At 44.2% G+C, this 13,966-nt stretch overlaps 1 protein-coding gene and 1 long non-coding RNA gene across 34 annotated transcripts in view; both read right to left on the reverse strand.

Moving 5' to 3' along the window:
- The window catches only part of EPB41 (erythrocyte membrane protein band 4.1), a 101,156-nt gene extending 99,128 nt beyond the window's left edge, over positions 1–2,028 (reverse strand). For 6 of the 32 annotated variants that reach the window (XM_081201882.1, XM_081201880.1, XM_081201900.1 and 3 more), the window contains exon 1: positions 1,750–2,022. In XM_081201882.1, the coding sequence (XP_081058008.1) occupies positions 1,750–1,898 (149 nt within the window). In that variant the 5' untranslated portion in view covers positions 1,899–2,022. Of the gene's footprint in view, positions 1–1,722 lie in introns of all 32 variants that reach the window. The other 26 variants (XM_081201877.1, XM_081201873.1, XM_081201897.1 and 23 more) reach the window with 14 other exon arrangements.
- A 6,890-nt stretch (positions 2,029–8,918) lies between these two features.
- LOC308591346 overlaps positions 8,919–13,966 on the reverse strand; it is a 37,298-nt gene continuing 32,250 nt past the window's right edge. Inside the window, exon 4 of one of the 2 annotated variants that reach the window (XR_014010114.1) lies at positions 8,919–9,562. This is a non-coding gene — a long non-coding RNA (uncharacterized lncRNA). The remainder of the gene's footprint in view (positions 9,563–13,966) is intronic. The other variant, XR_014010115.1, reaches the window with a different exon arrangement.

Raw genomic sequence — 13,966 nt, forward strand, 5'->3', positions numbered from 1 at the left:
AAGCAAAGTGGGTAGACAAAATGCTACCTCTTGCCTTAGGCAGGGTTGGCTAACCCAGTTTATGTCCTGTTAGTATCCCACTTTCTTTGTTTCCTTCTGCAGACCTTTAGTGTTAAATGAATGAAATGTGACACAGTTCAACGAATATTTGTATCTTGCCTCCCTTCCCTGTATGGTCAAAATTTGTAGCTCCAAGTTACTACAATTTCAAAGTTGGGTTAAATATCACAGTCTCGTCTAAGAAAGACCCACCCATCCTATTTCCCATGGTTTGGAGGGGGAAAACCCACAGGAAATAAACACATTGCCCATCAAATATTGCAGCCAATTCAAATAAAAAATACCCCAAAGATTTCCCATAACCTTTATTTTAAATGTGAGAGGTAAAAATCATTGGGTGTCCATGAATAGTTTAGCTTTATATCACTTTGAAATTTCAAACTACTTCTGCTACCTACATAATATTATTTGATGTTCACAGGAGCAAAAGCAAAAAAATATTCTGAACTGTATTTGGGAAGACGTGTATGAATGTGATCAAAACAAAAATGAGGAAGATTGAGTGGTCACAACTAACAGTATGTATTGTTTTTAAGGCAGCTACAATGTTCTCTGTAAGCAGGGCACACATGTGAACAGCATCTGCTAGCAACAACTGACTGCTCGGACTCCATCTCAATGTTGCAAGCCATCCCCCTCTACCTGAGCTGCTTTGTTTCTCTCCCCTCCCCCTCCCTCCAACGCTTATACAACTGCGGAAGAAGGTCCTCTCTATCCCCCCCACCCCGTTCAGACTCCAACCTGTCACTGCCATATCCTTCTGCCCACCATCATCCTCCTCCTTTCCTGCCATCACGACAAAAAAAATAAAAAAATATAGAAGGTTAAAAAATGGGAGGAGGGAAGTAAGAGGGAAGAGGGATTTTAATTTAGCGCATCTCTATTTCTCTCTCTCCGCCCACCCTGCAAGCAAATCTCCAGGAGGAGGAGGGAGAGCAGGACACTAAATGGATGCCATCCCCCCGATGCTAACCCGCCATCTCTCCTTTTAATTCCTTCCTCTCCCCGCCCCTCACAACCCTTCCGCACCAACAATCCAAGGCGATCTTCTTATGGAGTCACACAGCCTACCCATCCCATAATTCTCCCCATCCCCTGGCAGGGATGATGCGAGGTACACACACAAGCGCGCGCCCGAGCACACAAGCGCGCGCACACACACAACACACACGCATACGGTTTTCAAGAGGCGCCGCTAGCGCTAAACGTGGTTTTTCTTCAGCGCCAGGCAGGGATCCAGCCGAGAGAGAGAGAGAGAGACCACCCCCTTCCCTTCCCTGCGCCACATCTTGATGCCCCCCGCTTGGCGCAGCGCAGGAGGCTCCCGCTGCGCCTCAGAGCCGCGCGCCGCTACTACCCTTTTCCCCACCATGAGGCTCGCCTGAGGCAAAAGACGGCACCTTAAAATGCGACCCAATTCCCGGGGGCCATAGAGCTCTCTCCCCCTGAGCCTTCCCCCCCCCCCGAGCTGCTGCCGCCGCCGCCACTCGCCACCCCGCGCATTCCCCTCAGCGCTCGCCAACCGTCTCCCTCCACACAAACAAGATACACGCGTCCCTCTCTGAGGTAAAAGCGAAAAAAACAACGGCCGGGAGGCGCGCGCGCGCGCTGTGGAATCTCTCCCCCTCCCCGCCGGCCCCCACGCCGCAGTTCTCCCCTTACCCCGCCGCTTATGGTCGCCTCACTTGCCTGCCTTCTTCCCCAGCGGCTGATGCTGGGCGCTGATAGTGCTTGCCGAAGGCGCCCAACGAAGGAGGAGAAAAGGAGGCGGGGGGGGGGAGAGGGGCCCCAGGTCTCTCTCTCCTACAACCACCTCCCGCTCCCCCGCCCCATAACATAGTAGTAAGTTTCTATTGGCCGGGAGGGGAAGGCGGAGCCGCTTTGCTGCTCAGCTATTGGGGGAAGGGAGGGGGAGAAGAGCGAGAGTGTGTGCGTGTGGTTATTAAAAGGGGGGGGGGAGAGAAATGGGGGCAGCGAGCTCGCCTGTCTGCCTGCCCGCGCGGCACGCGAAGGGGAGGAGGGTTTATTTGAGGGGGGGGGAGTATTGGAAACGGAAGGTATAAAAGCGCGCGGACCAGATGGAGCGAGGTGGGGGGCGGGAGAGAAAGGTTGCGCGCGCACAAAACTGAGGGGTGCTTCTGTTGAGGCGGCTCACCACCCAAAAGTGGGGTGGGGGAGGAAGAACCCGAACGAGACCAACGGCCATCTGGGTCAGTGTGAAGGGATGGTGCGCGCGCGAGCGCGCCCGCCTCCTCCTCTCTGTTCACCTCCTCACATAAAGAGGAAGGGGGGATGCGCGCGCGTTAAGAAATATTTCTTTCTTAAAATTATTTTTTTTTGGCCTCACACAACACCCCTTCTCTTACCAAGGGGTGCGCAGGTTTCATAAACAAAACGGCATCACACCGAAAATGTAATACGTTTTAGGAATACACAAAGGGGTGTGTGTACCACCCCCATTTGGATCAAAGCTGGCTGGAGAGGGGATAGAGCATATGATAAGGAGGAGTATATGGTCGCCTGTACACCTCTTCCCAAACCAGCAGGAGCAAGCACTGGTCAATGGGAGCATGTCCGCACAACCTTAGAGCACCGCTGCTGGAACAGGCCAAGGAGCCCATCTGGTCCAGCATCCAGTTGCCAAGAGCCGGCAACCGGATGCCTCCAAGGGAGCAGCACACCTTCCCCATTGTTGTGCCTGGCACCTGGCATTCGCAGGAACAGCAGCTGTAAAAGGAGGAAAGGACAGAGGGCAAAGGAAGAGCTGTGTGTGGAGTGGGGGCTTTTCCCCATCCTCTGGACCACCCGCCACCCTGGGGGAGGGTGTGGACTCAACAAACCTACTGCACTTCGAACTGGGTGCAGAGTGTTGCTGAATTGGACACAGCTGTAGACAGGAAGTACCATCTGCCTTGGGCCTGCCCATATAAAGCAAGTCTAGCATGAGAGACTAGGGTAATGTCTCTTGTTTCCAGGAAGGCTTCTCAGTATGAGACTTTTGTGGGTGAGCTGAGAGTTTGCTGGGATCCTGGGTGAGGCTGAGGGGGAGAGTGTGTCCGAAGGAAAATGAATTTATATTGATTTTTATATATTAGTATTTTTTGTATTAATGTAACGTTTGTAACTGTATTTTTAATTTTTTTAAATTTAAGGTATCTGTTTTAGTTTTTTTTTGTACACAACTCAGAGATATTTTTAATCTATTAAGCGGTATAGAAATTAAATAATCAATTGGTTTGCCTGCAGGCCCCAACTGATAAAAACTAGCATTATTCCTACACACAAACACACTTCAAACAAACAAAAACTCCCATGCTACTTATTTTGGTTTGCTATAATAACTTCATACGGAAAGCAAAAGCACCAGTAACAGATAGGTAGCCGTGTTGGTCTGCCATAGTCAAAATAAAAAAATCCTTCCAGTAGCACCTTAAAGACCAACTAAGTTAGTTCTTGGTTAGTTCTTGGTATGAGCTTTCGTGTGCATGCACACTTCTTCAGATACACTGAAACAGAAGTTTATAGAAGGGTCTGGCAACTTCTGTTTCAGTGTATCTGAAGAAGTGTGCATGCACACGAAAGCTCATACCAAGAACTAACTTAGTTGGTCTTTAAGGTGCTACTGGAAGGAATTTTTTATTTTGACAAAAGCACCAGTAGTATCCCTTATTCTTTTTAAATCATGTGCATAATCGGTAACATGTTTTGCAACATGCATCCTGCTTCTTAGTCCTTATTTTGCTGGAACACAGGTGGCTGGTACCCATAGGTCTGGTAGAGCAGTCTACCAAAGATAGAGCCAATGACAGCGACAGGCTAGAGGAGGGCTAGTTTGCCACTTCCCTGACCATCACTGGAGCTGTTTTTACACCCCTCCTGAATCCTGCACCAACTTCTCACCCTTACCTTCAAAACCCTACATGGCTTTGCTCTTATGATCTGACCAATTCTTCCCTGTTCTCCTTGATCATCCACCTCCAGCACCCCAGCCTCCGAAAGGTTTCCTTCCCCCTGAAACAACCCTGCCTTTTCTTCCATTATTATTATCATCATCAACAACAACAACAACAACAACATATTAATTGCCTTCTACACAATCAAGACAATGTACAATGAAAAACCAATACATTTAAAACAAAACTAAAACAATACAAAACAAACACTCATGGCAAAGACCCATTTATCCAGTTGGGAATGCCAGTCGGAACAAAAGTGTCTTAAATTGTTTCTTGAAAGTACAGATAGAGGGGCCTGTCATTTCTCAATAGGAACAGGGGCAAGCCATAGTGTTACTGCAGAGCTGGTGTTTGAGATCTTTGGAAATTGCAGGATAATCTTCCCCACAGACCCCAGGGATCCACCGGACATAAAAAGAGCAAGGCAGTCTCTCATGTAACTTGGTCCTGAATTATCCAGGGTATTAATATGTTAGTTACCAACACACTGAACTTGGCCTGGTAGCAGATTGGCAATCAGTGCAAATCCTGATAGCAAGGTGTTATATGTGGGTGATAATTTGCCTCCACAAGCAACCTAGCCACCACGTTCTGCACCAGCCACAGCCTCCAGAGATAAACCCCAAAGGTAGCCCCACAAACAGCACACTGCAGTTATCCAATCATCCAATGGTCAAGCTTCCCCAAGCTAGGAACTTGATGTCCTTATACATGGAACTGCTCCCCATTGTGTGATCGCCACTCTTACTTCCCCCAAATTCCTCTGCCAAATTCACCTTTTTCCAGGAAGCCTTTTGATCAATGCATTAACCTCTTGTGACTAAACTAAAGTACTTATAATCACAACAATCACGCATCTGCCCCATTTACCCTTACCTCCATTTTTCTCCCTTTATCTTTTCCCTGTGTCTATTTTTAGACGTATTTACTTATTTTTAGTATTTTTACCCTGCTCCTTGGCTGAAGAAGGCTCCCAGAGCGGCTTAGAAAAATCATTAAAATAAGATAGTCTCTGCCCTCAGGCACACAATCTAAAAGGCACTACACAAAAGAAAGAGGCTGGGACATGGATGGGGGAAGCAAATCCAGGAACCAGATTGTAAACGCTTTGGGTAGAAACCTGTCAAACATGTACATTGTAAAAGCACCAGATGCATAGACTGCATTATACAAATTATAACGCTAATTTGTGAGAACTAAAGGCAGGGTCAAACTTTCTTTTTCCAGATCAACTCCTACCCCCAAACACTTTGGAGAGGGCCACAGCTGCCAGAGATTGAGATAAAGGATGATTCATCCCTAAAGTGTTTGTGACTGGCAGGGATTATGACTACTTACGCATCAACGAAGAATACACAGATTTGCATAAACTTTGCATGTGCTAATTTGTATGCCTAGGATCAAATTGGAAGTACACCTCACCATTGTAGGAAAGACTGTGACCAGGTGACCAGGGTGTCTACAGGCAATCCGTGATTTGTGCAGGGGTTGTGTTCCAGATAATTCCACGACTGCGAAGCACACATAAGACCGCTCCTCCACCATTACCCACCATTCTGCCCCCTTTTCCTGCCACTTCCAGGTCACCACAATCTGTGCATGGACAGTCATGCACCAATTGGACGTGTGTAAATCAGCCATTGCCTGTACTTCATCTGTTGTTCACATGCTGCCATTGATGGGCAACTTCAAGACCAATGCTCTCCCTTCTTATAATACTTTAAACGAACTTGGGCAGACAGCCTTTCAGATAGAGCACTGTCCTCTGTGAAGTTAGATCTTTGCCACCTTAGTGGCAATGGAGAAATAGGCACTGCTTCCAAGTAGTGGTGCTACCTTGTACTGCCTCCCTTTGCTCATCTCAGAGACTTCCCAGAGGCATGCCCCTATGGAAACGAAGCGGTCTAAACTGAGATGGGCCTTTGCTCTAATCCAACAGGACTTCTCTGACGTTACCAGAAACTTGTCAGGCGACAGCCACTGTGTTTATTTATTTATTTATTTATTTATTGTAAGAGGAGGATACCTCCTGGACGTTTATCTGTAAGCTCCTTGAGGCAAGGACCTGTCTTTTTCTACAAAGCCATGCACATTGATACCACCACAATAACAGCAAGTAATAAAATCAGGAAGAATTGTTCCCTAACTGTATCATTTAATAAATAATTAAAAATTAAAAATTGTCCAGTAGCACCTTAGAGACCAACTTAGTTGTGCTACTGGACAAGTTTTTAATTTTTTTATTTATTTTGACTGCATCAGACCAACACGGCTACCTACCTGAATCATATCTTTTAAGTTCGTCTTGTGCATATTTTTAAAATCTAACCCCTGAAGGAACACCAAATTGCTCAACTCAGTTCTGAAGAAGGAACTCGTAAGAAGAAGGAGCCTTTGAATGAGGAACAGTTCCTACCAAATCTTTGTTTTGAATGAAAACATATATCCAGGGCAGAATCCTGGCAAGTAATGGCCAGGGCAAGTGCTTAACAATTTGGGATCGTCCCTTATGTACACCTTATTTCTGCCTTATTTCAAACTACTACAGTACCAGAATGTGAAGCAATTCTGCTACATCTGTTCGGTGGAGAAAAGTGAGATACAACATCTCAAAACCCTTATTTCCGAAGAGTTGTGATGGCACATTAAAGAAGTGCATTCCCTTAAAACAAAAGCCCGAGAAAGTCCATTCCAGAACTTGCCTGCCAAGTCATACTGCACTGTGGCCTTGCGCCTAACGTTTTAGGACAGCGTAGAAAAGCAACGTCCAGTCCTTCCTCTCCTCTTCACTGACATTTACACCAGCGCCTGAACACCTCTTGCTTAAGCAGCATGCCCACAAGCACAGGTATTTAAAATGGACTCATGTAAGTTAACTGTAACTCTTAATTTAGCAGAGATATTTTCCCCATGTGTAAGAAAAGACCAAGCAGCAAATGTGCTTTAAGGTAGAAGAGAAATTCATATTATCCATCAGATAATAGCTAGTGGATTAATGTTCTCCTTAAAAACGTGTTTGTGTGTTCTTCAGTGACTCTTCCCCAAAAAATCACCAGTGTGCTGATGTTGCCACTGTACAGTATAGTATACTTTAATGGTTAGAGTGGCTGACTAGTGAGTCTAGTTATAGTTCAGAAAACCTGGGTTCAAATCCATGAAGCTCAGTTCCTAGACGTTATTGGGCTAGCAAACACTCTCTCAAGCCCAGGCTACCTCTCTTATCAACTTACTGGAAGGTAGGGTGGGATAAATATGCAATTGAATAAATACGGTACATTTGTCTGGCCCAATATCTCTACCGGCCACATTTGCATGTAACACTAAACCAGACTATGACTTAGCACAAAAATGCTGTCTTCCCAGGGAGGACATCACAGCCACTTTGCTCCTCTCTGGTCCTTATAGCTCAGCAGGTTTGTTCTTGGCTATAAGCCTACTTGGTTAAGTAGGAAATAGGTTAGCCCTGATCCAGGATTCAGACGACACACTAAGTAAGCCAAACCTTATGTCTTTCTCATTTCTAAATGAAGACTTCCTAATAATTCATAGCTCGGGCTTTTAATCCAAGTGTGGGTAGAAATAAAAGCTCTGTAAGAGACTGCTTCATTTAGCAGTACTTTTAAGCAGTCTGCAATATACACCTGCTATCAACAGAAATTGAGAAGCAGCCCTAAAGATAGATACTGGATTTAGCTGTGAAGGGAATTGTTTGTTTATTTTATTACATTTTATATATCACCATCTTTGAGTTCAAGGGTTGAGTGAGTGGACTGCAATCAACGCACTTCAGACAAGGCCATTGCCAATAGCTAATGAAGCTTTTGGTTCTTCTTATTAAAATTATTGTTCCAAGCACAAAGATGTTCTCAAAACACTGTATAAGTGCCCTGATATTTTATGATATGGCAGTATATAAATATATATATATAAATATAAATGAAGCAAGCAGAACTGCAACTAATCCACCTTAGCCTGTATGCAACTAATCCACTTCACACTAAAAATCATAGTTTGCTGAAGAACTATGAGATTTACAACATTTTGTGTTAACTGCTATGTTTGTTTCCAGGGCACCAACTTGTGTTTTCCTTTATGACATTGAAGATAAATGTTTCTAAAAATTAAATAAAAGAGCAATGTCTGTAATCTTACTGTAAAGTTTAGGAAATACCGGTATTGTTTGACCAAAGTGAAACATCCATCCTTGGTCTTGAATGACAAATAGTAGGGGACAGAATTGTACTCTTCCAGTAGGTTATCCTTGTAATAGATAATATATTCAAATTTAATTTATCTTGGTAGTGAGAAGATACTGCCAGTCTGAGCAGGATTAGGTATGTAAGGATTTTGGAGAGAAGTGGAAAATCTTTCTTTATAGTATTCATTTATTTAAAAGTATTTCTGGGCCACCTTTCAGGGAAAAGCCTCATGAAGGTAGATTCCTAAGTATAATTAGCTTAATACACAAAGCAAGATAATATATTCAAGTACATAGTATATTCAGATAATTTCCTCCAGCTATATGACCTTGCCATAGCACTGAGATCAACCTATGAGGTTTTGTTCTAAGTCCCCACTACCACCAGAAGCATGGGAAGTGACCATGAGGGACAGGGCCTTTTCGGTTATGGCACCAAGATTGTGGAATGCCCTTCTAAGACAAGAGTAGCCAACATGGGGCCTCCAGATGATGTAGGACTACAGTTCCCATCATCCCTCTCCATTGACCATGCTGGCTGGGGCTGATATAAATTGGAGCCCAAAAACATATGTAGAGCACCACATTAGCTACCCCTACTCTAAGGTAAGTCCATCTGAGCCTATCTTTGCTCTGCTTTTTTTCTGACAGGCGTCTAAAGTGCATCTCTTCCAAAAGTATTTGGCTACTGCTGTTTTTAAGCGGCTGAATTTATAATAATTTTTAAGTTTGCTATTTCCCCCTTTTTCATTATTTGTCACTGTAATTGCTTCAGCAGAAATATTGAAATAGAGTTTTAGTAGGAGACACAGAGTATGGCTACAACTTTTGCCTATGCTCTATTTTGGATTCCTAACAATTTAGCAAAGCCTCGCCACCAACAAATACAAATAACTGTATTGCCTTCTAATTATTGTGGGTTCCAAGAAGGAAAGGAAATCAAAATAGCCTCCTCCATTCAAACTCTGAAAAGTCACCCTTTTCACCTTCATTTGTGTGTCAAAGCCAGCTGGCTGCAAATCTGCATTCAGGGAATTTCAAAACATTTTCTCTCCTCTCTTGGGGCTCATGGTACAGACAGCACTGCAGGAGATGCAAGCTGGTCACAATAGACTGCTCCTGTGGCTAAAAGACACACAGATGCAACCCCCCACATGCTAAAGGCCTTTTATGGGGAGAGAGAAAATGTTTCTGGTCATGCATATTAATAACAACGGCCTACTATAAAGATTTCCTAAAATAAAGACATTTGGCTATATTAAACAGATTCAGTGCTTGACAGTTTCTTGAATGGATGCCATTTGAGGAGGCGTAGCTACTTGAATCCCAGTTTCTTTCAACTTGTCATCTAGCACAAAAACAAACATTGGTCATTAAGAGAGGGGTTGAAATGACATGATTAGAGCCGTGATTCCCTCCTAGGCTAACAGTTAAGAGGATAGAGAGGTGAAAGGATTAGAGTGAAAGAAAGAGCAGTCAAGCAAAGAGATCGATTAAGTTTATTAGTTCAGAAAGAAACAATGTGCGAGAAAAGGGGCATGATACTACCGAGGGGGTTTTAAAGACAGGAAACATAGACAAGATCTAGGGCAGTGCTGCGGTGGGATGAATATTTCAGAGAATACAGATGTCTACCTCCGAAGTTCAGAATTATTGTTTTAATCAGAATTTTGTTCTTATATTTATAAAGCGGCTTCTCTTTCATACCAGAGTTAACAGTTCGGGGGTAAAAATAGTGACAGCTGTTCAGTGCTTAGGCCACATTTTGCTTCACCAACATGTATAAGCTCAAAGAGACCTGAATATGCCTCAGAGATATTAAGCACACATATACACACACATCCACCCTTCCCTCTAACAGACGTTTTGGTAACAATGAAAAAGCCCAAAGCAGAATGCACTTTGGAGCAACCGCTTATCTATACAACCATTACATAAAAGGCACTGTCCAGCATCTGCAGCTAAAGTATTAAACATTTTCTTAATAGCTGGCAGATGCCATAAGTCTCATTGCACGCTGCCCAAGTATCTGAGTGGTGCAAGATTTCCGGTGTTCCAGGCCCTTTCCCAGGGTTCTGGTTTCCTCAGAATGAGGGACAGAAGAGACTGTTGTGTGTTTATGATGCATGGTTTATTTACACATATGTGCAACCTGACCTTACGATGGAGGGGCTCACGGCATTAACATCTCAAGAGGGTCTTGCTTCTCCCACGGCCACACCCTTGGATCCCACACCCTTGGATCCCAGCAGAAACCAGGCATGGATCTGCCTCTCAGCTGCCCAGCCTGCTTGTAGCTTTTAGCTCCCACACACAACTTTTGCCTTTCTAACTACTAGAGTCAAGGGAGGGAGGCCCACCCATTTGCCCTCTGGCACAGAGCCACTTCCTTTGTTACCTTACCAACCCAAACTTAGCAGGCCCGATACCAAGAACGTGGTCTGACAATTGGATCCTTGTTGGATCCAGGAATTTGATCAGGGATGCAGCCTGCCCACCCCCCTCCCAACTCACTATGATGTTACATTCGTCAAAATCCCATTTGGTTTGTGTTTATTAACCTCTCATTCATTCAGGTGCTCACTTTTCATCTATAGTTTTCTTAATTTTGGTATCTCTTTTTATAATGCTCTGCCACCTGCTGCGACAGCAGTAGAGACCATAAAAAGAGCCCTGCGGGGTCAGGTCAAAGGCTCATCTAATTTAGCATCCTCCACATGCTTTGGGAAACACACAAGGAGGACCTGAGTGCAACAACACTCTCTACACCAGGGGTAGGCAACCTAAGGCCCGGGGGCCGGATGCGGCCCAATCGCCTTCTAAATCCGGCCGCCGGACAGTCCAGGAATCAGCATGCTTTTCATGAGTAGAATGTGTCTTTTTATTTAAAATGCATCTCTGGGTTATTTGTGGGGCATAGGAATTCATTCATATCCCCCCAAAAAATATAGTCCGGCCCACCACATGGTGTGAGGGACGGTGGACCGGCCCAAGGCTGAAAAAGGTTGCTGATCCCTGCTCTACACACATGTTCTCCAGCAATTGGTATTCAGAGCCATGCCATTCAGATAATGGAGTTGGGACATGATCACAGTGGCTGGTGGCCTTGGATAAACCATGGAATTGTCTAATCCAGGCATAGGCAAACTCGGCCCTCCAGTTGTTTTGGGACTACAACTCCCATCATCCCTAGCTAACAGGACCAGTGGTCAGGGATGATGGGAACTGTAGACCCAAAACATCTGGAGGGCCGAGTTTGCCTATGCCTAATCTAATCCTCTTTTAAAGACCTCCAAGTTGGTGGCCATCATCATACCTTGCAGCAGCTCCTCTTCTTAACCACCTTTTTGTTTTTGCCCACTTTGGGGAAAACTATCACCACCTATGGGGGCCATTTTGTTTTCCCACAATTCCCCATAATAGCACAATACCCAGGGCACTATGGGAAACGGTGCCCCATCATAAGCCCTCCCCCAGTATATGCCACAAAATGATCTGATATTCAGAGAATTCTGGGGAAGGACATAATGGCAGCTGCCATGAGCTGTCACCCAAGATGGTACAGGAGATAAACCCTCCGCCTCTGGTGCCCGAATGGAGCACATAGTTTCCCTGTGTTTTATTTTAGGAACAAATGGAAATGGAACCCAAGGGACCCTATGCTGTTGAATTTTCTTTGTTCCAAAAAGAATGTGTGGTCCTAATCCGAAATCCACCACTTCTTCACATGAGGAAAATCCCATTCCATGGCACCACCACCTAACTATGTCTTGGGGTACACAAAACAATTGCTTTGTGTAGCTATTAGTATACTTTAACGACATAGTATAACCACATTACAAAGAAAGGACTAATGGGGCATTTTTAAGGGGGCTTCCATTATGGGTTCTAAGGAACTGGGTGAACTGAAACAGTTCTTCATGAGACATATTCGGCACTATTTCCTTTCCTACAGAAAATGCATTTCAGCACTAAGTTGTGGACAAATATCTGGTGGGCTTTCACAGCAGATTTCCAAGAGAAAAAAGAGCAAAGTCAACACTGACCAAGATTGTGGATAACATGACTGAATCCAAAGCCACGGGGGGGGGGGGGACGACACGACATTAAAAATCAACACATCAGAAAAACCACTTTTGTTGGTTTCTTGCCTGCATCTTCCTGCTGCTTTTTCTATTTTAGCAAAGTTTCCCAGCAAAGTTCTCACTAGGCTATTTTGAGGGAGCTCCCCACTCAAGGAGTTTTGGTTCTTCTGCATAGCTTGCGGGGTTCCCCCAAGTCCACACACACCTCCTCTTGTCAATGGGTGGTGCCTTTATGGCTCTATAAGCAATGAGCTGCCCCACCCAAGGACTGGAATCAGCATACAGTATATGATAACAAGCAATATTGCCTCCTCGCGAAAGCTCAAAGAACCATGCTTAGTCCTTCACTTTATCACAACAACTTAAGTGATGTGGGTCAGGGTGAGAGACAAGGTCAAGTCACCCACAGTGCAATCCTATACATGCCTGCTCAGAGCTTAATCCCACCGTGTTCAATGGGGGTTCTAAGTTTGTGAGGTACAGGACTGCAACCCCAATGAACTTTACAGTGGAGCAGGGATTCAAATTTGGGTCTAGCACTCTGACCACTGCACCACACTGTCTCTGAATACATTATTTTGTATTTGGGGGGGACAGAAACAGAAATATGAAAAATTAATTTTGAATTTAAAGCACGTTGTAATCACGTAAGAAGAGAGCTCAACATTTTTACTTTTATTCACAGCTCCCCTCTCGCCTCTCCTTCCAGCCTTAAGGGTAAGGGTGGATAATAATTTTAGAATGGCGAAAAGACTCTTTGACGACACACCAAACAGAAAGACGCACAACTTGCTAAATCCCTGAAAATTAAATTGTAGCTAGCTTATACCAGTGCTTGCTTCCATGCAATAATAATAATAATAATAATAATAATAATAATAATAATAATAATAATAATAATAATAATATACATAAAGAAACAAATCCACCTCAGTCATAATGTTTGCCTCATTTATTTGTTTGTGTTTACTTTGTGGAAAATGAAAGTGTTTTCAGATTTGCTTTTAAGGTCTTTTGTTTCCACAGTATCAACAAAATAAGCTCTGTAACCTAGAATGTTTCTTTGGGAGCTGGGATTTTTTCGCGTGGAGTGTGTGGGGGGGGGGAGTACTGCAGAGCTCATGACAAAATAATGAGAATTGAATCTGGCTGCCTCTGGTGGTCTGGAACATGAAAAGCAAAAGGATTTTATTCTGAGGCTATAAATAACCACTGCCATTTACATTCAAAGACCAACCACGGAAAATTGCAGACCCCAGAGGAGAGCCTTAAAGACTGACATCGGTAGCTGATGGTAGAAGAGATACAAGAAAATGCTTTGCAGTTTCCTATCAGGCCAAAATATTCCTCTGTGCCCCACTTATTTCCTCTGGCAAGCACATAATTAAGATGGTTAGCAGCAGGCACTGTGCATCAGGGTTTGCATAACTATAACATCTTTATATCAAGATGTACAGAATGAACCTATGGAGCCTTTCCCAGTATGTTAAGCCAATTCAAAGCTGTCACAGCTCTCCCTGATGTCTAACCCACAGCAGAGTCCCCCATTATCTTTCTTGCGTTTTTTTTCTTCTTGTTTAACTGACTGCTTCCCCCACCCTCCTCTTCTCTTCAAATCTATCAGGTTCAGCAAACTAGTGAACAGCAAAAAGGAAAGGCATGTTTTC

This window comes from Podarcis bocagei (assembly GCF_964188305.1).
Source record: "Podarcis bocagei genome assembly, chromosome: 7".
NCBI lineage: Eukaryota > Metazoa > Chordata > Lepidosauria > Squamata > Lacertidae > Podarcis > Podarcis bocagei.